Source organism: Melitaea cinxia, chromosome 1 (assembly GCF_905220565.1).
Source record: "Melitaea cinxia chromosome 1, ilMelCinx1.1, whole genome shotgun sequence".
Taxonomy (NCBI): Eukaryota; Metazoa; Arthropoda; class Insecta; order Lepidoptera; family Nymphalidae; genus Melitaea; species Melitaea cinxia.
In genome coordinates, this window is record NC_059394.1 from 19,668,519 (window position 1) to 19,692,083 (window position 23,565).

At 38.2% G+C, this 23,565-nt stretch overlaps 3 protein-coding genes across 3 annotated transcripts; 1 reads left to right on the top strand and 2 right to left on the bottom strand.

Annotated features, from left to right (window-relative positions):
- Window positions 1-4,925: 4,925 nt before the first annotated feature.
- LOC123670501 (mitotic spindle assembly checkpoint protein MAD2B) lies at window positions 4,926-5,661 on the top strand. Its single transcript, XM_045603996.1, has one exon. It carries the CDS (start codon window positions 4,986-4,988, stop codon window positions 5,577-5,579), a length of 594 nt encoding a protein of 197 aa, XP_045459952.1. The 5' UTR covers window positions 4,926-4,985; the 3' UTR covers window positions 5,580-5,661.
- Window positions 5,662-5,745: 84 nt separating this feature from the next.
- Window positions 5,746-7,037, bottom strand: LOC123654700 (gamma-butyrobetaine dioxygenase-like). The gene has a single exon (XM_045590591.1). It carries the CDS (start codon window positions 7,035-7,037, stop codon window positions 5,790-5,792), a length of 1,248 nt encoding a protein of 415 aa, XP_045446547.1. The 3' UTR covers window positions 5,746-5,789.
- A 1,580-nt stretch (window positions 7,038-8,617) lies between these two features.
- On the bottom strand, window positions 8,618-18,386 carry LOC123670512 (sulfite oxidase, mitochondrial). The gene is made up of 11 exons (XM_045604006.1): window positions 18,167-18,386; window positions 17,442-17,593; window positions 17,059-17,161; window positions 15,865-16,043; window positions 15,223-15,376; window positions 14,899-15,091; window positions 14,517-14,651; window positions 14,076-14,259; window positions 10,081-10,281; window positions 9,582-9,748; window positions 8,618-8,964 (listed from the first exon to the last, which is right to left on the bottom strand). The coding sequence occupies exons 1-11, from the start codon at window positions 18,190-18,192 to the stop codon at window positions 8,836-8,838; spliced, it is 1,623 nt and encodes a 540-aa protein (XP_045459962.1). The 5' UTR covers window positions 18,193-18,386; the 3' UTR covers window positions 8,618-8,835.
- Between the last annotated feature and the right edge of the window lie 5,179 nt (window positions 18,387-23,565).

The window sequence follows — 23,565 nt, forward strand, 5'->3', positions numbered from 1 at the left end:
TTTAACTCTGCCTGGTGTTTTTCGATCCAATAACGCGAGCGGGCCTCCGACCATTACATCAAATGTCGTGGCCCTGCCTGGTGGTAGGTGGGGATGTGTGCGAAAGAGAAAGACATATAGGGTAGAAAGAGAGGTGAATAAGACGGAAAACAGTGGAGGGGCCTATCTCAAACAAGTAAGCTTCAAATAAGGTAAGTATTTAATAAGCGTTTTATTTTCAGGTAAAACGCTGCTATTATTTTTAGATGTGTATGTAAGAATATAATTATTAGCAAGAATACATAAAGTAATTTTGTAAACTTACCCTTACCTAAAGTGAATAAATTATTTACAGAATTTTCTAGTTTCACTTTCAAACGCAGTTTTTTCTCCATTGATGGCACTGGCAGTACTAAGCTATTTGTCATTGTCATTCTTCGAAAAATAATTCTTTGCATATAATTCGGGTTAATCTTATTTTTAAGCAATATGTGGTACGAAATAATACCTAGTTTCTTAGTCATCACAGCTGCCCTGGGTTTGCCTGGCTGGGGCCTATACCACATTCACAATTTAACACTAGGCAATGTAAGTTTAACAAATGTGTTAGGTAACAAGGGTCTACTGGATTTCAAATTAAAATATCCAAGAACCATAGATAATGTTTGATAACCAATCCTTTCGCAATTATAAATAACTTATTTACTCTTACGTAAGTATATTTTATAGTAAACTTATAGAAACAGTCTCCCAAAAGAAACTTTGGTGTGCTGGAAGAAATCTCTTACAGGGATAAGCACACCCATTTTTGTATGTATAATTTTTTTTTAAATAAATCAATAAAAATAAACTTACAATTTAAAGTACCCAATGAAAAAATCTTAAGGTAGAATGTGTTAATATTTATCAGTATCAGTATAGAGTACAGTCATATTCTCCACATTTAAGCCTAGAAATTTGCAAAATGTATTATGAAGTATAATATACTAATAAATTGAATGCTAAGAAGTTTGTCTCAATCTAAAAACTAGTTTTAGAAAACTATTAATATAATTTCTCGCAATATCATATTCCTTCACAGTTCATGTTAGAATATTATCATTTTATACATATATTAGAATAAGAACAAAAAATTTGAATACATAATTTTTAGTTAAAGATGCCGTTCTGCTGCAGTATCTAAATCATATGATATATAAAAAAGTTTATTGATAAAATAAATGATAGTTAAAAAATGATAAAATTGCTACTGAGTGCACACGCCCGCGAGGTTATATGTGAACTGAACTTATTGCTTAACATACAAAAAAATTAATAAATTTAATTATAATATAAAATGCCGAGTTGGCGCAAATGTACGGTCGTTCACCGTAAATGTAATATTTATTATTATATCTATATTTATTTATTTTTTTGTGTTTGCTCTATGCCAAAACGGCAAATGCCTGTATGACAAAAGTTGTAATCAGATCTTGATGAAATGTAAATGTGACCACATGATAAACATATATACACAAAAATATATACGGTTGAATTGAGTAACCTTCTAGACAGCTTACAAGGTCAATTCTCTCATGATAAATGTTTGTATAGACCATACAAATGTATTTCATGATCTAGCCATAGTGTTGTATGTTTTCATGCCCACAATACATGGTTTGTAATCTCTTGGGGGCTGTTGTGTGTGAAATATTTATTATTTAAGTTAAAATACGGTTTTTTCGCACAGCATTACAGACGTTCACTGCTCAGTCGATGGGACCGAATGCACTACCAGCGTGATATGAGAGTAACGGGCAATCCTTACAATGTAAATGTAAGTTTTCGTTTTAATATAACTATTAGAGCTGTAACAAGATATCCGGTGGTCTGGAGACTATTCAACCGAATATTGGATTTGAAAATCAGTAATTAAAATATAATACCTACAACTTAGAAACCTACAACTTTAACTGAGGTAGGGCACAGCACGTATTTCCTGCTCAAAATATGGAGCAGCCCGACTGGGGTAGTACCTCGACCTTACAGAAGATCACAGCAAAATAATACTGTTTCCAAGCAGTATTGTGTTCCTGTTGGTGAGTAAGGTGACCAGAGCTCCTGGGGGGATTGGGGATTGGGTCGGCAACGCGCTTGCGATGCTTCTGGTGTTGCAGGTGTCTATAAGCTACGGTAATCGCTTACCATCAGGTGAGACGAATGCTTGAAAAAAAAAGGAAAATGAATTAACTAGGACTTGTACTGCACTAAGGGCAAATTATGGGGAATGAATACTAATTTCTCTGCATTAAGACGTCGCAAGGGGTTTTGGTTGCCTTTAGAAATGGCCAGCTTCAGGAAAATGTCCTTCTGAGAGATATAAATAATGTGAATATTTTTAATAGACGATTTTGTTGCTTCTTAAGTAGCTCTTTACTATATATATATATCTTGCAGTAAATTAAAAAAATTGCATACCATTAATTTAAGTATGTAAATTGATAAAATTTGCAAAAAGGGTCATTGGACTTATATAGCAAAATCAGTGTTTCTGCTATAAAAATGTTGAAATATTTTAGTTCTCAAGAACTTAATACTTTTTTTATATGTGGTACAATTTTATATATTTTTTTTATCTTTTTCAGGGATTAAACAGCCTTCCTGATAAATAGAAGATTGTTATAGTTGAAACATGTTAAATAACTTACTTTATTGATTATAGATTATTTAAATTAATGAGTTTTGTATTATTTTCCTATTTAAGTATGTTTTTTTTTTTTTTGTATAAATACATGCCTACACTAACAAACATGTATAAACAAGTATAACGAGCTTAAATTAATGTAGGCATAAAGAAATCTAAAGCAAAGGCAATTTAAAACAGAATTTGTAATAATTTATTTTTTGTAGGAGGGGTAGAAAGACAAATTAGTCTCCTATTATAGTCCACTACGATTTAGTTTTATAATTAAGAGTAAAATCACTGTCAATTCCACTTTTTCTGGCAGACTTTGTTATTGCGGGCTCATAAATCTAATCATATTTAATGCGCTATTATTTATATACTTAAGTATATAGGAACGTTATGATACGAAAAGATCTTTGTGACAACAAATGGCTGCATTGGGGGGTAGTATCAATCAAGGTGGGGGTAGTCACATCAAGCTAGGTGGGGGTATTCGTATCAAGGCAGGTGGGGGTAGTTGCATCAAGCTAGGAGAGGGTAGTCACATCACATCAAGCAAGTTTCGTGATAAGTGTAAGAGCTACGTTTGAATTTTCTTTTGCGATAGCTACCAATATCTATTTTTAAAGTGGATGTTTTCAAGAACTATTACTATTTAAGTTGATAAAAATAATTCAGTTTAATCTAAAGACTTTTCCAATTATTTTTTTATATCTATGCTAATATTATAAAGTAGAAGAGGTTTTTTTCTTTGCTTTAACACACTAATCTCGGGAACTAATTGTCTGATATAAAAAATTCTTTCAGTGTAGATAGCCCATCGTCAGGCTAAGACCAAGAGGAGTTGAGCAGCAATGAAGTATGTTTCAAAATCGGGGCTTTTTTTGCTATTGAGAGCTTCCGCTGCGTGCGCTGCATAAACAGTAAAGTTTCGAAAAAATCATGTATGACAGACAGAATTGTTCCCCTTAAAAAGTTCTAAAAAAGTCTGCAACAACATGTCTATCTTTTAAGGTTGACTGACTAATATTTTTATTCTAAACTGTTCTAATATAGGCTATTATTTGCTGAGGTATTTATAAAAATATGATATTAATCCTTATCCAAATAAATAGGTAATTAATCACAAATATTTTATTTAAAACAAAATTGTTCTTTATGCTTCAGCCTGTGATATCCAACTACTGGGTATAGGCCTCCTTCCCCGTGTAGGAGAAGGATCAGAGCTTAATCTACCACGCTGCTCCAATGCGGGTTGGCGGATATATTCTCTTCTATGAGTAACGATCGCTATCAGGTGTACATGATAACAACCGGGACCGACAACTTAACGTGTTCTCCGAGGCACGGTGGGGAGACCCACAAGGACTGCAAAAACACCCAGACCACGGCAACCACCTGTATGGCCAATACAGATGTTTGTCATGTGCTCTTTACATCATTCAATTTCAATTAAAATCTTAAGAGATATCGCAGTTTTAAAATAACATCGCAGCAAAATATAACTCTTAACGTATGTATTACTTAAAAATATTTTCAATTTCTACGTAAATGAAGTCGCGGGTTAAAGTTAGCGTAAAACCAAAGTAACTATTCCACACAGACGAAGTCGTAGGCAGAAGCTAGTATTACCTATATATTTTTGGACCTAAGTTTGGGTATAATGAGCTTTCTTCAAAATATTCACTAAATTAAAAACCTAATTTCATTAATGATTCCATTCAGTAGTTTTTGTGTTTATAGCGATTAGAAAGACAGGCAGATTTAATTTTTATGTAATTTCACTACTTTTCTAATAATGCACACAGAGGATGGGCGGCAAAGCTTAAATTGGAAATTGGTATCTGACATTTTGATTGAAATTTCTATTTCACAAAAAACTATGTACTAACAAAGGTTATGTTGTTTTAAAATTTATCCCCAATAGGGAAAGGCAAAGGACTATAATCCATACAGCCTAACAAAGGTTATTGTAAGTTACTATATATACAGTGGAAAAATTACAAGGAACTACAATTTTTTTGTCATTAAATAAAGCGAACTTTTCATCCATTTTCATCAATGGTAATATTTAACATGTCACTAGCCCAAAAACAAGTTGTCAATTTGTTATTTCGAATTTGACAATTGTGCAACATTTTTGTATAAAATAATCAAAAATTTATTCTATTCTAACATGTTTTTATTTTATATGAAAAGGCGAAAGATTTATACGTTTTGAAGGGAAACCAGAGATATTTTATATGAATAATGTTGTGTTAATTAAAAAAAAAAAATATTTGACGTTTTCAGTCAAAAAATTTTACTTCCTAGCATAGGTTAGAAATTTTAAAGTAATTTCATGAATATGGATAACTGTTTTGTAGATATAACTGTGGAATTTTTAGCAGTCACTTTTCATAGTATTTTATATTATACTTCAACGTACCCGAAGAGTATTTTTGAAACTAAGAAAAAGTATAACATCGTTGTTTACCGGTCCATACACCCTGAGGTCAACCAGTACATTGATTTATGTTTAAAAACTATAGCAGAATGTTTAAGAAGTGGGCGATTAAAACGATTAGAATTCGCTATAACAGACAATAGTTACAAACCAGTATTAAAATTTGTTTTCGACTTTGAACATATAAGTGATTTTGATGAAACTTCTGACGCATATTTAATTAAAACTGAACAGAATTTACGCGCGTTTTGCTTAAAATTGGCGGCAGTCCGCCACAAATTTACAAATTTGCCCGAGGATGCAAGTTTTACTATTTATATCCACACAAATGAGTCTGCAGCTGTTGCTTTGGCTTCCGATCCTAATCTTGAAGAGTTTCCATTAGTTGAAGTAGATGAAAAGTATGAAGAATCTGATAAAATACTTCCTATAAGAAGGTTTTCTGTGAGAAATTGTAATATAGATACATACATTGAGTTTTCAAGATAGTATAGATGTATGTAATTAATTTTAAGTTTTTTATTATGTATTAAGTTATAAAATTTACTCTTATAGTTTTGTAAAAAGTCTGTAAAATAAATATTTATAATCCATTGTTTTCTTTTTAATTTATGTACTTAAGATTTACAAAAACAAAGTACAAAATGTAAATAAATTTCCAAATAGAATGACTTATAATTTTATAAACAATGTGAGAGTTTATATTCCATCCTCTGGATCCAGTTTCACTTTCAAGCATCTTAACCTGGAATATATTTCATCCCAGTCCAAATATGCACCAATCAGCTTCCTAACATTGTTATTCTTATCCTCGTACATATTTCTACCATGTAACAATCTTATATTGTCAAACACAAGAATATCTCCAGCTTTAGTTTTAAACCTGGCTGAAAACTTTTCATTCAGTTCATAGAAAAGGCTATGAGCTACATACCATGGCTTAACACTTTCAATGGGTCCAGGAAAATGGGAACCTCTTTGAGGTATTGAAAAGTTAATTCTTATAACTTGACTGTGTTTATCTAGGCAGATTACAGGTGACCTGTACAGTTTGTAGAATTCATTACCATTTTCACAGCCCACATCACTCCATTCAACTTCTGTTTCTGTTAAAAGCTTGTATTCATTTGGATATTTCTCCTTCATATAAGCAACAGTGTAGTGGCAGTCTGATAGAAGGTTTTCACCGCCCTTACTGGCAGTTTGCACGAGACAGTGCAGTAGATTCACACCAGGACAGTACTCATAGTATGGAAGATCTGTGTGCATTTGCAAATTGTTTGATAAATATGCAACATTACTGGTGTTTGCTACATGCTGGACGACGAACTTCTCACCGTAATGTGTCTTTTTAGTAAAGCCTATTCTGTCTACAATTCCGTCTACTGCGGTCTCTGAATCAGGAGTGTTCTGTATTAATGCAACACCATAGATGGAGAATTTGTGCAACCAATCATAAAGCGCGTTATCAGAGTGTACAATTTCGTTATAATCATGTTTACTAAAAACTTTATCAAAGTCATCACCATGCCACGTAATTTTTGCTGGTTTATAAAGAGTATTAGTATAGTTTTTTTGACTTTCTTTCACGAAACTCCTGTAGTTAAGCCAACTGAGTTTAAAATCTGATACATGACCATCGTTCCAAATTACTTGCACTGAATTATCGGACTGATTTACATTTTTCGGTTGAACGTTTAAGTCGAATTTGCTCCAATCGATTATTCGGCTTTTCGCTGAAGAATGGAAGCATTTTTCACACTGACAGTTGTCTCTCAACCACACATAGGGAAACTGAAGAACTTTACCGTTTATCTCTATCTTCATAACATCTTTGAATTCTGATCTTAAAATATAATTTGTGTGAAATTTATCAAGTCTCAACACACTTATATTTTGTAAATGTCTTGAAATATTTACACTTTGTAACCGTCTTAACACGATCATTATGGACTTTGAATTGTTTTAATTGAACAATTGATACAGAGGCTAGTCGTTTGGTTTATGAGATAAATTTTTATGTGAATGGACGCGAGAGTAAGATAAGATACGTGACATAATTACCTATAACAAACTTGTTTGGCTACTACTCGCCGTGTCAGGTTAAGGAACTTGATTGTCGCAATACATTGTTTAACAGTATCTAATGATTTCTGTTTGTACCTACATCAATTATATGTATAATATATACACCACCATATTTATGTATATGTACACCATTTGTCCTTTGACCTTTGCTTTGACCCTCAAAGAGTATTTTTGTGAAGATGTTAAACTTACCTATTTTAGTACTCCGTAGCCTTAAAGGTTTCAAGGACTATTATCATAATTATAATAATAAATATCTTACAACATTCACACATAGTCGTCTGTTCCTAAATTTAATAACTTAATGCTTGTGTTGTAGGTAACAACTAGCTGATATAGCAATTTTTTTTTAAATATACATAGAAATAATACATATATAACTAATTCAAATGTTACACCCAGACTCCGGCGGGAATTAACCCATAACTCGCAGAGCAAAAAGCAGGGCCACTACAAACTGCGCGGGCTAGTCAATAATTATGAATAACTTGCTGTAAAGATATTGTATAAGCCTGTATTTTTCTGGATCACCAATTATCCACATATTCCTTTACAATCAGTTTTTGTGTGAGAGTAACAAAAATCTTTTCATCCTCACGAACTTTTAAATTTATAAATAGCTATAGCTATACCCTACGCGCGTTGCTACATTTTTTTTGTCGTTCCAACACAGAAACCTTTGAGGCTCAGAGGTTTCTGAGTTGGAAGAGGTTTCTGACTTGAGCTCCTTTGAAACCAGAGGGCTCATGCACAACATTTTGCTGAAGATCATGACATAATCAAATGCATAGTTTACGATTCCATAAAGGATATACACACAAACAATCATTTTATATATATAGACTAGCGACCTCTGTCCGTCGATATTTTTTTACACAGTAAATACATATCTTATACTAAACATTTTCAGGGTTACTTCGAGGCCCGTACCCAGACAGGCCCTCAGGCCTGCCAGGAAGAGTCACACATTCTCCGTAGCACGCTGCATATTATGGTATAAGTATTATTCCGATCGGTTCAGTAGTTTTCGTAGTTTAAACGAACAAAAAAACCGGCTCTCAATTGATCAGTATAGATTTAGATAAATAATATCTTGTATATCTGATGGTATCCATAATAGAATTTATAAATTATATTTTTTTGAAGTAGAACTTTTTTACGCACACTTTACTTGGGGTGTAAGCTGGTGAATGCGTGACGAGAACGTTACGAAAAGGCTGATCGGGCGAGGCGAACGGAAGTTGAGAGGGAAGTATAAGTTAGTGAAAGAAAGAAGAGTTACGTTAGTTATACTTCAGTCGTGTGGTCTAAAGCACCTCATGGTCGGCACATTAAATAAATGAAATTTATTTTTAAAAATAATTTATTTAATATTATTATTACAAAAAATAGTAATAAAATATAGATTTTTAATGACGCCTAAACAATAAAAAATATTCTTCATAACAAAAAATGAAATATTTATTGAGAATTATAATTTGTAATTTAATTTCTTTTAAATTACTACTTGGCTCTTACACCTAAGCACATACAACACTAAATAATTTTATTCTTTAAAAAATAAAGGTCAAAAGTCATGATATAAAAAAGGAGGAAGTGAGTACCCCCCTGGTAGATATTTACCCATAAATGTTCCACATATAATTTTAATTGAGTATTAATATTTTAAATTAATCTTGATCTTATGGTACGCGTTGCTGAGTATTCCTCGAATGTTCCAGATGTCGTCGAATTTCTCCGGTTGAGTATTGAAGTTACTATCTGTCGCCTTCACCCATAGTTCCATCTAATTAAAATTTAAAACAATTTTTTAGTTGTAAATAATACTAGTAACAGTTTTTATCACTAAATAACAAATAATACAGATAATAGTATTTTTTTATAATTGACATGATTTTATATGTACGTGTCAAGTATGAGGGAGTCAGTGTGTGTACAGATCTGACGTCATGTCTTCGTAACTACGTTCGGTGTATATGGATGTAATTATTTAGCAATATAGTGCTAATTAATGTGTCAAGGCGAAAATGCGTACGTTTTGTACTTATTGTTAGTAAAAATATTTGTATGATATAATATTATGTAATCGTGATATACAGAATGAGTCTTCATAAAGTGCACATATCAAAATCAGGGAAACTACACCCTATTTCATCGATGATTTTTTTTAAATATAATATTAAAATAAAAAACATTTAATTATAATAGTAGTTTGGGTATTGAACAAAAAGTAAAATTCAACACGATTTCTGACCACTTTCACAGATGGTGAAGATTTGGCATTTTATCTATTGGTCGATGTCCATTGTGAATCTCTTAACTATCTATATAAAAAGATTTTTTTGCGCCATTTCCCATTAAATTTAGCAAACATATCAGCAACAAAGGACAAAGATTACATACCTGCTTATCCCCTCGCGTGGGAAGATCAATGGTCCAGAGAGTCCAGGAGTAATGTTGGTTGGGAGGCGAGGGATGGCTCCTCAGACGCGCCTCTCGCCAGCTTCGGCCTCCATCAGCACTCACATCCACACGTAGGACCTTGGCACCACCGCCTGAGTACGCGTACCCTACACGTATAATACAATATGAAATTTATAACATTGTATCCAATTATTGTGTTAAATTATACTCATAATATCATCATAACTATAATTAACTTAATATCCCCAATTATTTTTTATTATGTAGCTGAGTATTTATTTTTTAGTTTACATTATATTGTAATTAAATTGTATTAGTCCGTATTATATCTCCAAAAAAGGCTTAATTTCAAACTTTACTGATTTATTTTCTTTGGTCAGATACCTTTTTTGATTGTTAGAAATACTCAAGTATTAGTTTCTCCCTTCTGAATAAGATATTTTTATAATAACAGTAATAAAAAAGGGATTGTTCTCACCTTTAACTTCGATATGACCATTTTTAACTTTAACCGTTTCACCATCCTCCGGGTCGCAGATAGCAGACGTGACGGGTAGACTGTAAACAGGCGGAGCGGTCGAAAAGTCCGCCGTTTCCCACGTTGTTGATGGGTTGAAAGAACGATAATCTTTTAGGTGCCAATGTGAAGAACTTTCTTCAGTTGATATTGTGATTGATTCTGTAGTGTGAGACAAAGAAGACATTTATTTAAAACAGATATCTATATTTCAAAAACTATTTGCTAAAAATGTGGCTGCATGGCTGTAGACGCCGCGTTGGCGTAGCGGTTACAGCCATGTATTATACCCGTTGCGCTGGCGGTTACGGGTTCGATCCCCGCACATGACAAACATTTGTATTGGCCATAGAGGTGTTTGCCGTGGTCTGGGTGTTTGTGCAGTCCTTGTGGGTCTCCCCACCGTGCCTCGGAAAGCACGTTAAGCCGTCGGTCCCGGTTGTTATCATGTACACCTGATAGCGATCGTTACTCATAGTAGGGAATATATATCCGCCAACCCACATTGGAGCAGCGTGGTGGATTAAGCTCTGATCCTTCTCCTACAAGGGGAAAGAGGCCTATGCCCAGTAGTGGGATATTATAGGCTGAAGCGATTTGCTTAAAATATTAAGATTTTATGAGCAAGAAAGAGAGCGAGAGAGAGAGCGAGAGCGAGAGAGAAGGAGACACAGCGCGTGGCGCGACATATTCACGCAGCCACTTGACGCTGCGCACGGCGCGCAGCGGGCGGCCGTGGTCGGTGAGTGAGCGAGAGAGAGAGCGAGAGCGAGAGAGAAGGAGACACGGCGCGTGGCGCGACATACTCACGCAGCCACTTGACGCTGCGCACGGCGGGCGCGCCCGGGACTACGGCGCGCAGCGGGCGGCCGTGGTCGGTGAGTGAGCGAGAGAGAGAGCGAGAGCGAGAGAGAGAGCGAGAGCGAGAGAGAAGGAGACACAGCGCGTGGCGCGACATACTCACGCAGCCACTTGACGCTGCGCACGGCGGGCGCGCCCGGGACTACGGCGCGCAGCGGGCGGCCGTGGTCGGTGAGTGAGCGAGAGAGAGAGCGAGAGCGAGAGAGAAGGAGACACGGCGCGTGGCGCGACATACTCACGCAGCCACTTGACGCTGCGCACGGCGGGCGCGCCCGGGACTACGGCGCGCAGCGGGCGGCCGTGGTCGGTGAGTGAGCGAGAGAGAGAGCGAGAGCGAGAGAGAAGGAGACACAGCGCGTGGCGCGACATACTCACGCAGCCACTTGACGCTGCGCACGGCGGGCGCGCCCGGGACTACGGCGCGCAGCGGGCGGCCGTGGTCGGTGAGTGAGCGAGAGAGAGAGCGAGAGCGAGAGAGAAGGAGACACAGCGCGTGGCGCGACATACTCACGCAGCCACTTGACGCTGCGCACGGCGGGCGCGCCCGGGACTACGGCGCGCAGCGGGCGGCCGTGGTCGGTGAGTGAGCGAGAGAGAGAGCGAGAGCGAGAGAGAAGGAGACATAGCGCGTGGCGCGACATACTCACGCAGCCACTTGACGCTGCGCACGGCGGGCGCGCCCGGGACTACGGCGCGCAGCGGGCGGCCGTGGTCGGTGAGTGAGCGAGAGAGAGAGCGAGAGCGAGAGAGAAGGAGACACAGCGCGTGGCGCGACATACTCACGCAGCCACTTGACGCTGCGCACGGCGGGCGCGCCCGGGACTACGGCGCGCAGCGGGCGGCCGTGGTCGGTGAGTGAGCGAGAGAGAGAGCGAGAGCGAGAGAGAAGGAGACACAGCGCGTGGCGCGACATACTCACGCAGCCACTTGACGCTGCGCACGGCGGGCGCGCCCGGGACTACGGCGCGCAGCGGGCGGCCGTGGTCGGTGAGTGAGCGAGAGAGAGAGCGAGAGCGAGAGAGAAGGAGACACAGCGCGTGGCGCGACATACTCACGCAGCCACTTGACGCTGCGCACGGCGGGCGCGCCCGGGACTACGGCGCGCAGCGGGCGGCCGTGGTCGGTGAGTGAGCGAGAGAGAGAGCGAGAGCGAGAGAGAAGGAGACACAGCGCGTGGCGCGACATACTCACGCAGCCACTTGACGCTGCGCACGGCGGGCGCGCCCGGGACTACGGCGCGCAGCGGGCGGCCGTGGTCGGTGAGTGAGCGAGAGAGAGAGCGAGAGCGAGAGAGAAGGAGACACAGCGCGTGGCGCGACATACTCACGCAGCCACTTGACGCTGCGCACGGCGGGCGCGCCCGGGACTACGGCGCGCAGCGGGCGGCCGTGGTCGGTGAGTGAGCGAGAGAGAGAGCGAGAGCGAGAGAGAAGGAGACACAGCGCGTGGCGCGACATACTCACGCAGCCACTTGACGCTGCGCACGGCGGGCGCGCCCGGGACTACGGCGCGCAGCGGGCGGCCGTGGTCGGTGAGTGAGCGAGAGAGAGAGCGAGAGCGAGAGAGAAGGAGACACAGCGCGTGGCGCGACATACTCACGCAGCCACTTGACGCTGCGCACGGCGGGCGCGCCCGGGACTATGGCGCGCAGCGGGCGGCCGTGGTCGGTGAGTGAGCGAGAGAGAGAGCGAGAGCGAGAGAGAAGGAGACACGGCGCGTGGCGCGACATACTCACGCAGCCACTTGACGCTGCGCACGGCGGGCGCGCCCGGGACTACGGCGCGCAGCGGGCGGCCGTGGTCGGTGAGTGAGCGAGAGAGAGAGCGAGAGCGAGAGAGAAGGAGACACAGCGCGTGGCGCGACATACTCACGCAGCCACTTGACGCTGCGCACGGCGGGCGCGCCCGGGACTACGGCGCGCAGCGGGCGGCCGTGGTCGGTGAGTGAGCGAGAGAGAGAGCGAGAGCGAGAGAGAAGGAGACACAGCGCGTGGCGCGACATACTCACGCAGCCACTTGACGCTGCGCACGGCGGGCGCGCCCGGGACTATGGCGCGCAGCGGGCGGCCGTGGTCGGTGAGTGAGCGAGAGAGAGAGCGAGAGCGAGAGAGAAGGAGACACGGCGCGTGGCGCGACATACTCACGCAGCCACTTGACGCTGCGCACGGCGGGCGCGCCCGGGACTACGGCGCGCAGCGGGCGGCCGTGGTCGGTGAGTGAGCGAGAGAGAGAGCGAGAGCGAGAGAGAAGGAGACACAGCGCGTGGCGCGACATACTCACGCAGCCACTTGACGCTGCGCACGGCGGGCGCGCCCGGGACTATGGCGCGCAGCGGGCGGCCGTGGTCGGTGAGTGAGCGAGAGAGAGAGCGAGAGCGAGAGAGAAGGAGACACGGCGCGTGGCGCGACATACTCACGCAGCCACTTGACGCTGCGCACGGCGGGCGCGCCCGGGACTACGGCGCGCAGCGGGCGGCCGTGGTCGGTGAGTGAGCGAGAGAGAGAGCGAGAGCGAGAGAGAAGGAGACACGGCGCGTGGCGCGACATACTCACGCAGCCACTTGACGCTGCGCACGGCGGGCGCGCCCGGGACTACGGCGCGCAGCGGGCGGCCGTGGTCGGTGAGTGAGCGAGAGAGAGAGCGAGAGCGAGAGAGAAGGAGACACAGCGCGTGGCGCGACATACTCACGCAGCCACTTGACGCTGCGCACGGCGGGCGCGCCCGGGACTATGGCGCGCAGCGGGCGGCCGTGGTCGGTGAGTGAGCGAGAGAGAGAGCGAGAGCGAGAGAGAAGGAGACACGGCGCGTGGCGCGACATACTCACGCAGCCACTTGACGCTGCGCACGGCGGGCGCGCCCGGGACTACGGCGCGCAGCGGGCGGCCGTGGTCGGTGAGTGAGCGAGAGAGAGAGCGAGAGCGAGAGAGAGGGAGACACGGCGCGTGGCGCGACATACTCACGCAGCCACTTGACGCTGCGCACGGCGGGCGCGCCCGGGACTACGGCGCGCAGCGGGCGGCCGTGGTCGGTGAGTGAGCGAGAGAGAGAGCGAGAGCGAGAGAGAAGGAGACACAGCGCGTGGCGCGACATACTCACGCAGCCACTTGACGCTGCGCACGGCGGGCGCGCCCGGGACTACGGCGCGCAGCGGGCGGCCGTGGTCGGGCGGAAGTGGATCCCCGTTCATGTGCGTGGCGAGTAACACGGAGCCCAGTGCTTGTTGTAGCGGTAGTGATGTGGAAAACTGTACTCCCGTTGCATCTGTGTCGGCGCCCGTCAGCTGAGTATCCAAAGAAAAGTACAAAATCAAAACCAAAAATAACATTAAAAATGAAGTTATCACGGATTCAGAATGTAGTCACTGCAGAGAAGATTAGCAAGAAACTCCGCAATCATTATCTATTAAGACAATCTTAAAGGACACGTTGTTAAACACTGCTCTTTTGCATTTTAAATTTGAAAGAAGATTCTGGACAAAACGTCTTCGTATATCATTTACCAATGTTATGTAAATAATGTCAGGTATCGTATACTTACAATGACGTGCTTCCCTTCCAGGTCGTTAAGATCAAGTCCGCAGTGCATCAGTACATCTCGAAGTAGTACGCCACTCCACTCGGCGTTGCTAATGGCACCCGTTGTCCAGCTCAGCCCCTTCACCGGCTTCACCTGCTTGAGGGATGTTTGGGCATTTTAAAACAAAAACCGAAATTACAAAAAAAACAGCTTGTAAAAACTGAAGTTTTGGCCCACTAGTAACTGCCATTCCCTCTTCCCGTTACGTCATAAGCTATCCCAGATATCAGTAATACTGATTTATTATATTTGGAGATTGGTACATCTAAAAATTGACCCATTCTTTTTTTATACATCCAAGAAACTAATTTTAACGAATATTTTAACAACTTCTAGAACAAACCTTATTCATCTCACTACGCCTGTTTCCCGCACACATCAACGCTGCATTAATAGAGACGGGCTTAAACTTTTTCAAATCTTCTAATGTAAATTCCTTGACTTTTGTATTTTTACCCACTATGGTCACTGTCAATTTGTGTTCTTTCACATCAATATCTGGAACTGGCATATGTTGACGGACGTAGAATACCTCGCTGTAAATAGTGCCTCACATTAACCTGATATCTAATTTTGATTACGTTAAAACAATTGTATTCTAGTACAGTATTTTGGTTCATATTTTTCCAAATAACCAAAATACTTTGTTTTTCTTTATCAAACTCACTTTGGCGTGTTAAATTGTTCTATTTGAACTTTGGGGGGTACTTCTGCATTAAACGGTTTTGCAGTTTTTACAATGAGTCGTTTGTCTCGGTAAGGTTCTTTCGCCCATAGTTCGTCGTCACTGTGATCAGCTACATCATCATCATGAAGATTACCTAAAAATTTGTATAAATTTCTCTTGATATTATGATTCTAATATGTTTAAAAATTAATACGATTTAGTTAGATTGTCGTTGTTACATTCTAATAAGCGAGAAAGTTTAAGAGACTCTTTCATCTTGTGACTTATACAAAGCCTTTGACTGTGTTATTAATTCAATTCTAAAGCAGTGTAATTGTTGGAATTTTTATTGTAATGATATAAGAAGTAATGTTTAATTATTTAATCTTTAATTTACATAACAGATTTTTTACAGTGATATATTTGAGGTCTAGAAAACAAGAATAAAGGGGTTCTACAAGGTCTTACACTTAGACTTTTAATTTTCCTTGTTTATTAAATACAAATTTAGAATTCTGAATGTGCAAAGGTGCTATTTTAAGGATCTGTGTACAATTAAGTTATAAGATTTGATCCTACAGGGGAATATCCAGTTTCAGAATATACAGTTTCTACACTTCATTTTTGTTTTAAAATTCTTACCTATCCTATAAGACTCAAGAATTTCAAAGATTTCTTTGGTTTTATGCATGCCATAAACATTCCAGAATGGTTCTATGCTGAGGCCACCGGCATTCATTATTTGTTCCCCACCGGGATGAGAGGGTAAAAATGATGTCACATCATACACACCATGTCTGTATATCACCCAGAAACTTTTTCTAGAACAACAAAACATTACATATTTTAGTTTTTACTAGTTTTATGGAACTAAATTACAACGTTAAACGCTGGTTTGATTTTTTTAGTATTTATGTTTGACCCGTGGGGGATACCATATAGTCGACACACAATTTTTCCATTGGTGCAGCGGGGATGAATGCGAGCCAGAATCAACTTAAAAAATATGACTTAGAAAAATAAGGCATATAGTGCAAGCAAAAATAAGTAAGATTTTTAAGAATGGATATGGTAGTGCAGTAAAACCTTATCATAAAATTTTTGTAAATAAGGACTTTTAAACTAGCCCAATGGACGAAGTTAGGCCCAACTGGTGTCCCCCGTGGCATTCTACGTGTTAATTTTTTTAAACATTTTTATTTTTATGTTTTAGAGTCAATCAACTGTTCTTTGTAAAAACATTGTTCCTACACTTAATATATATGTATGGGTCACAAAACTAATCATTTACCAAATTTCATATCATAAACAGTTTTTAGAATACACAGCATTGATATTAAGCGGCATTTTATTATCCTGATACAATTATTTTTAATTATTTTAACGGTAACTTAGTTGACAAGATCTGGTTCCCATACAAATAATTGCTACCCCCATGGCTAGTTCAGTTATTCATTGACGCATTAATTTAAAAATATTATATGAAAAGGCATTATTTTCCATTTTTTTTATCACAATCTATAATACTTTCCAAACCCATTTAGATGTTTTCCAGTTTTTTAATGTTTAATTTTACTATTAAAAAAAAAGCAAACTGTGTCCCTAAATTGTTTTCAAAACTTGTGTCATATCAATGAAAATCACATGTTTAGTAAATTTCAGATTCTAATAAAATGGTAAGAAAATGTAAAAGAAATTCGAATTGTTTTATACTTAATGTTTTTTAAAATCCTTACAAAATGTACAAGGTAGTTGATCGACCCATTATCATTTTTTATACAAAAGATTTTCAGGAGCAACTACTATATAACTAACTATCTATATATATGGCCTTACTTGGTGTCATGTTTACTAACTTCTTCGGCTCTGAATGTTGGTAAGTCAGGTCTTTTATCCCCAGCTTCGACAATATCTTGTTTTTTGGTTTTCTTTTGGTCATCTGTGTACAATGGAGAACATCATTTATTAAAAAAATATGCAATTGTTTTACTAGAATAATGTAAATTTTAAGGTATTATATTGAGTATGCAAAATGGTTGGAAAACACTATGGTGTTCTAACATAAGATAGATGACTAAATTTTTCTTCATGCTCAGCATAAGAATAATTTTGTTGAAAACAAAATGAGCCTTCTGCAATCTTTTTTATAAATTTAGATGTTCTGTTCTCTAAGCACTTTGGTCTTGTGTTTTAATATAGAAACAAAAAAAAAAAAATACCATTCACAGCAGAGCTCACTGCAATCGAAGCTAGCAGTGTTATAGCAGTGTCTCTTTTTGGATTCCACTTGTGTCTTTCATTTCTACTATATGATTTCGCCTGTAGGACTATTGGTGTAAAATTTGTTACTTTATTTTGTCGTAATAAATTCCTGAAAATATATAATTATTTGTATTAAAAAATTAAGTATATTAAAAAGGTGTCTAGAGGGATGCTATATAGCTCCTAGTTATCCCAAATAACATACCAAAACCCTTCAAACTTAAACACAAGTTTAAGGGTGTGGGCAGGGTAGTCAGGATTCTTTTTTTTTTTGATAACCTGTGTCAAAGCTAGATATTTATCGTAATTATTAGTTGATAAAATTATTAAAAAGTATAAACTTCAATGTTATAGGTTTATTAAACTGTAGGTAGGTGAGCCTTGACTCTATTTGTTTATAATAATTTTAATTACAATAATCATAAATAAAATTTGAATGAAAATGTAACATTTTATGAAACATGAAAAATAGGAATTTTTTTTGTAGTTCCTAATTAACTTGATGCAAAATCATTATACTTATATTTTATCGTAAATACATAATTATATTCAAATAAAATAGCTAGCAACATAAGAGGTCAATGATTGCTTTTTTTATAATGATTACTGTTATATTTGCAATTATTGTCACTGTCGAAGTTTAATAAAAATAAATATAAACTTAATAGAAGAACAAACTTACCTGAATAGCAAAGTTCTTAAAGACATTTTCAGTACTTATTTTCGTATTGTATAATATTAAACCGTCAAAAACAACATGAACTAAGTGACCTTGAGTATTATCTTATCGCATGTTTATAAGATATTGATGTAATATAACTAATAACTACATAATATCAGCATTATAATAACACTGCTGGAGACTATGTTAGGCAGTGATCGCAATGTTTTGGTTTTGAATTGACAGCTCTGTCATTGTTTCATTCATTTGACATTTCAAGTAGCTGTTCTCGACCCTTAATTTTACCCATATCTCGAAGCGACCAATAAATTTATTGTAGCTTCGGATTATTGTAATTCCTAATAAATTTAATGATTTCAATGAATTATATTTGGGTCACTAATTAAACTCTAAGCGTAGATATATTGTATATAGTATAAAACCTATTTATAAGACAAATATATCTAAAGAAGAAAAAAAAAAGATTACCTAAACTTAAATATTTATTACAAATACAAACTATTATTCTTTAAAAAGTCACAAAGGATTATATGATGCGCTAGAGAATTTAATCTCACACTTCTTGCATGCAGACGCATGGCATCTAGATTTGGTGCTTTCCAGCCGCCATAGCAGGCTGGGTTACCAATTTACCAATTACCATATGTAGGCTACAGCACCATGGATCACATTTTTACTATTCGGGTAATTCGGGAGATTATACAGAGGTCAAAAGAGTATAATCCTCCTTTGTGTTTGGCTTTTGAGGACTGTGAAAAAGCCTTCGACTCTGTTGAAACCGGGGTTATCCTGGAGTCTTTGCAGCGATGCCAAGTCGGTTGGCGTTATGTGGAGGTGTTGAGAAATGTTTATCATATTGTAAAAATGGCGATAGCGTTGTCTTACCGATAAGGTCGCGGTTTGCGCCTTTTTTTACGTAAATAATAAATAAATAAATATGTAATAGCCTACACAAACGGGCCAGATGCCTATGGCAAACAACTTAATCCTTGTGTTATAACAGCAGACTGATATAGTTAAATATTTTTAAATAAAAATACATCACTTCAGCCTATCGCAGTCCACTGCTGGACATAGGTCTCCCCAAGTTCGCGCCACACATCCCGGTCTTCCGCAATCCCCATCCAGCCTAAAAATACATATATAGATACAATTATAAACACCCAGACTCAGGCGGGAATTGAATCCGAAACCCTCGGGCCAGATGGCAGGGCAACTACAAACTGCGCCAAAAGGCTAGTCCAAAATTACTATTTTGTATTGGTGTGTAGGTTTTGCAAGTGTTAATAAATAAATAACGGGGTCATTGGTAACTTAAAAATTTAAGTAAAAATTGAAGTGAAGATGTTTGTGACAATTATTTACTTTGTTTTTTTTTTTTTATTTTTTTTTATATATAACTAGGTCGGCAAACAAGGGTAAGGCTCACGGGCTCACCTGATGGCAAGCGATTACCGTAGCTTACGTCTGCAACACCAGAAGCATCGCAAGCGCGTTGCCGAGTCCATCGCCTAATCCCCCCAGGAGTTCTGGTCACCGTACTTACCAACAGGAACACAAGACTGCTTGAAAACAGTATTATTTAGCTATAATCTTCAGTAAGGTCAAGGTACCCAAGTCAGGCTGCTCCATATTTTGAGCCGGAAATTTCCTGGCCCTACCTCAGTTAAATTATTTGTTTTTAACCGACTTCCAAAAAAGGAGGAGGTTCTCAATTCGACTGTATTTTTTTTATGTATGTTACATCAGAACTTTTGACCATGTGGACCGATTTCGACAATTTTTTTTTAATCGAAAGGGGGTGTGTGTCAATTGGTCCCATTTAAATTTATTTGAAATCTAACAACTACTTTTCGAGTTATATCTAATAATGCGTTTTTACTTGACGCTTTTTTCGTCGACCTACGTTGTATTATACCGCATAACTTTCTACTGGATGTGCCGATTTTTATAATTCTTTTTTTGGAAAGTAGATATCCCTAGTTTAGTACCATGATAAGGAAAACAAGATCTGATGATGGTATCTTAGAGAAATCGAGGGAAACTCTTGAAAATCCGCAATAACTTTTTACTGGGTGTACTGATTTTGATAATTCTTTCTTTTGTTGGAAAGAAGATATCCCTAGTTTAGTACCATGATAAGGAAACTAGGATCTGATGATGGGATCCCAGAGAAATAGAGGGAAACTCTTGAAAATCCGCAATAACTTTTTACCGGATGTACCGATTTTAATAATTTTTAATTTAATCGAAAGCCGATGTTTGTCATGTGGTCACATATAAATTTTATTGAGATCTGATAACTACTTTTTGAGTAAACTTTGATAACGCGTAGTTACTTGACAATTTTTTCGTCGATCTACGTTGTATTACTCGTCGATGTAATTGAAGTCGTTTTCTTTTCGTTTGCGAGCAAACACAATTATTTTAAAACTTATTTTGCAAGTTACGAAATTAGAAAATTAGCGCACCCCATCGTATCAGTCACATAGGCTCCATGAAATATAGATACGCTGCGTGCGTTTTTATGCAAAAAAAAAAAGAAAAAAATCGGTAGATAATTCTTCTAATGATATTTTAGTTTTATTTGAATAAATGAGCTATACTCAGTCTGTTTTAAATATATAGTTTAAATACTTCTCACAATATGATTCTCCCATTTCGAATTAGCAATATGCATGAACAGGAATCGCTGCCGTATTCTTCTTCTTCTTCTTTGATTTTGCCAATGACATGTGTTGAAAGCTGCCGTATTTATTACACCAAAAGATAATCAATCAACATCAACATTGTATAATGCAATAATAATTAATATGCATTGGAGCATATCGTATTTACAATTCCCTATTGCCTGAGATGAAATAAAAAGAGAATTTATAATATAATTAGAATAACGCAATACCTTCGTTGACCCATTTATAACGGACCTACACTTTTTTCACACTTGATGAGTTTTTAAAGACCTGATGCATTAGTTACGAAAGTGGTTATTAGTTATAGCGTAAGTATATACAGTTTAAAATACAATGGTTTATTAATAAAATAACTTTTTTATTTATTTACTAGTAAATTATTGTTGTAATAATTAGAGCAGCCCGAAATTTTAGTGCGTTTTATACCCCTTAATTTGACATTAATGGTTGTTTTAGTCATTACGTGACGCATTCTGTATAATTTTTAAGTTATAATTTTTAATTAACTTCTTTACGCACGTTTGACTTGGGGAGTAAGCTGATGAATGCGTGACGAGAGCGTTACGAAAGCTGTGACCGGGTGAGGCAAACGGAAATTGAAAGTGAGTTATTAGTTAGACGGAGTTAAAGAAGTTTTACTTCAGTCGTGTGGTCCAAAGCACATTCGTTTTTTTTTAATGTATTTGAGTTTTTTTTTTTTTTTTTTTTTTATAAAAAGGAACGAATCAAATCGAACTGTGCCAATAAATGAAATAGTAAGTTTCATTTTCATCATAATATCATCCGAGGGTAAAAGTATCCTACATGATACCAAATAGATTAGAACTACCAATAGTTTATTTACCGGAGAATGCTACATAATATTTCAGGACGTTTTTTTCTCAAATTGACTACCGCGGTACTGCGATACCACAATTAGTCTTTGCCGATTACCCGTCGAGGAGTTATTGATAGTGCGTAATAGAGATCTTGCTAATTGATAAAGGTGTAAAAACCTTCGAAAAAAAAAGTCACCTAAACGAAATTTCCGAAGTGATCGTAAAAGAAAAAATTAAGAGCCTCATAAAATTTAACTCAGCGCTTTGCTTAAATGAATCCATAATGTTTTGTTATGATTTATTTCGTTTTTTACGAGCGCGTCTATCGCAAAATATATTCATTACTCTCACGGGTATTACGTTTGGCTTTTATTTCGCAGCACGGAATTAAATAAGCAGTTTTATTGCTTTCCTAATGGTCTACGTTTAGGTTCATATTATACAACAAAAAGGTTTTATGCACTAAATATGTAGACTGTAGGGTTAGCAGATGGCACAAAAAATACCGCAAGAAAGAAGGCTTTTTAATACAAAATTCATTAAAGTCTTCCATGCATAAGGTGCTAAAGGGTACCCTGTAACTAAAAATACCGGCCACCTGTCCTATCACATAAAAATAGTTTTATATTTAAAGTAAACAAGCTTAAGACTACCTACACAAAATATGTATGTGCCCATTAAAAAGGGGAATAGTATAAATAAACTAAGTTTCATAAAATACACGTGTAATTTTTTCATCTCTATCTATCAAGTAACACAATGTGTACGTGTGTTGTAAAGTCCTTTGTGTTTGACTCACACTTTCCTTTTTAACCGACTTCCAAAAAAGGAGGAGGTTCTCAATTCGACTGTATTTTTTTTTTTTTTTTTATGTATGTTACATCAGAGCTTTTGACCGGCTAGACCGATTTCGACAAATTTTGTTTCAATCGAAAGGTGGTGTGTGCCAATTGGTCCCATTTAAATTTATTTGAGATCTAACAACTACTTTTCGAGTTATATCTAATAATGCGTTTTTACTTGACGCTTTTTTCGTCGACCTACGTTATATTATACCGCATAACTTTCTACTGGATATACCGATTTTGATAATTCTTTTTTTGTTGGAAAGGCGATATTCCTAGTTTGGTACCATGATAAGAAAACCAGGATCTGATGATGGGATCCCAGAGAAATCGAGGGAAACTCTCGAAAATCCGCAATAACTTTTTACTGGATGTACCGATTTTGATAATTTTTAATTTATTCGAAAGCTGATGTTTATCATGTGGTCACATATAAATTTTATCGAGATCTGATAACTACTTTTTGAGTAATCTTTGATAACGCGTAGTTGCTTGACTATTGTTTCGTCGATCTACGTTGTATTACTTGTCGATGTAATTGAAGTCGGTTTTTTTTTCGTTTGCGAGCAAACACAATTATTCTGGTTTTTAATCTGATCTTGATTCAAACACTTTTTTTATAAATGTATAGATTACACATTTTCTTTTCAATGAAACTAGTTTCCCGTTTTCTTATTAGTTTAATGTGTGTTTTTAACAACAGTAGTATTATTAGTAATCATATTTCCAGCTATTGAGGGACTTGTTATTTTAGCGTTAGCTAAAATGAACGAGAACTATAAATATTGCTGTAAACTGTCACTTTCACTATGTAGACATTGTACGTGTTCTCGTAAATTATTCTCAGAAGAATCCGTTTTCCAAATCGGTTATTCATATTAATCACAATTAATTTATTAAATTATAAATATTTATATGACGAATCAAAAGTAATTTTGAACGCAACTTAAATAAAGTTGATTCGAATTTCGAATCAAGCAATTCGAATAAATCAAAATAAATTATAAAATAACTGCATTTAAGTTTCATTGCTTCAGACTTGC

What these genes read in the sequence shown, in the direction of transcription:
- LOC123670501 (XM_045603996.1), top strand. Translation starts at nt 4,986, where the DNA reads ATGAATATGGATAACTGTTTTGTAGATATAACTGTGGAATTTTTAGCA.
- LOC123654700 (XM_045590591.1), bottom strand. Translation starts at nt 7,037, where the DNA reads ATGATCGTGTTAAGACGGTTACAAAGTGTAAATATTTCAAGACATTTA.
- LOC123670512 (XM_045604006.1), bottom strand. Translation starts at nt 18,192, where the DNA reads ATGTCTTTAAGAACTTTGCTATTCAG. An exon ending in GTTAGTAAACATGACACCAA is followed by an intron (nt 16,044 to 17,058) that starts GTAAGGCCATAT and finishes TTGTTGTTCTAG; the next exon opens with AAAAAGTTTCTGGGTGATAT. An exon ending in GAACAATTTAACACGCCAAA is followed by an intron (nt 15,092 to 15,222) that starts GTGAGTTTGATA and finishes CACTATTTACAG; the next exon opens with CGAGGTATTCTACGTCCGTC.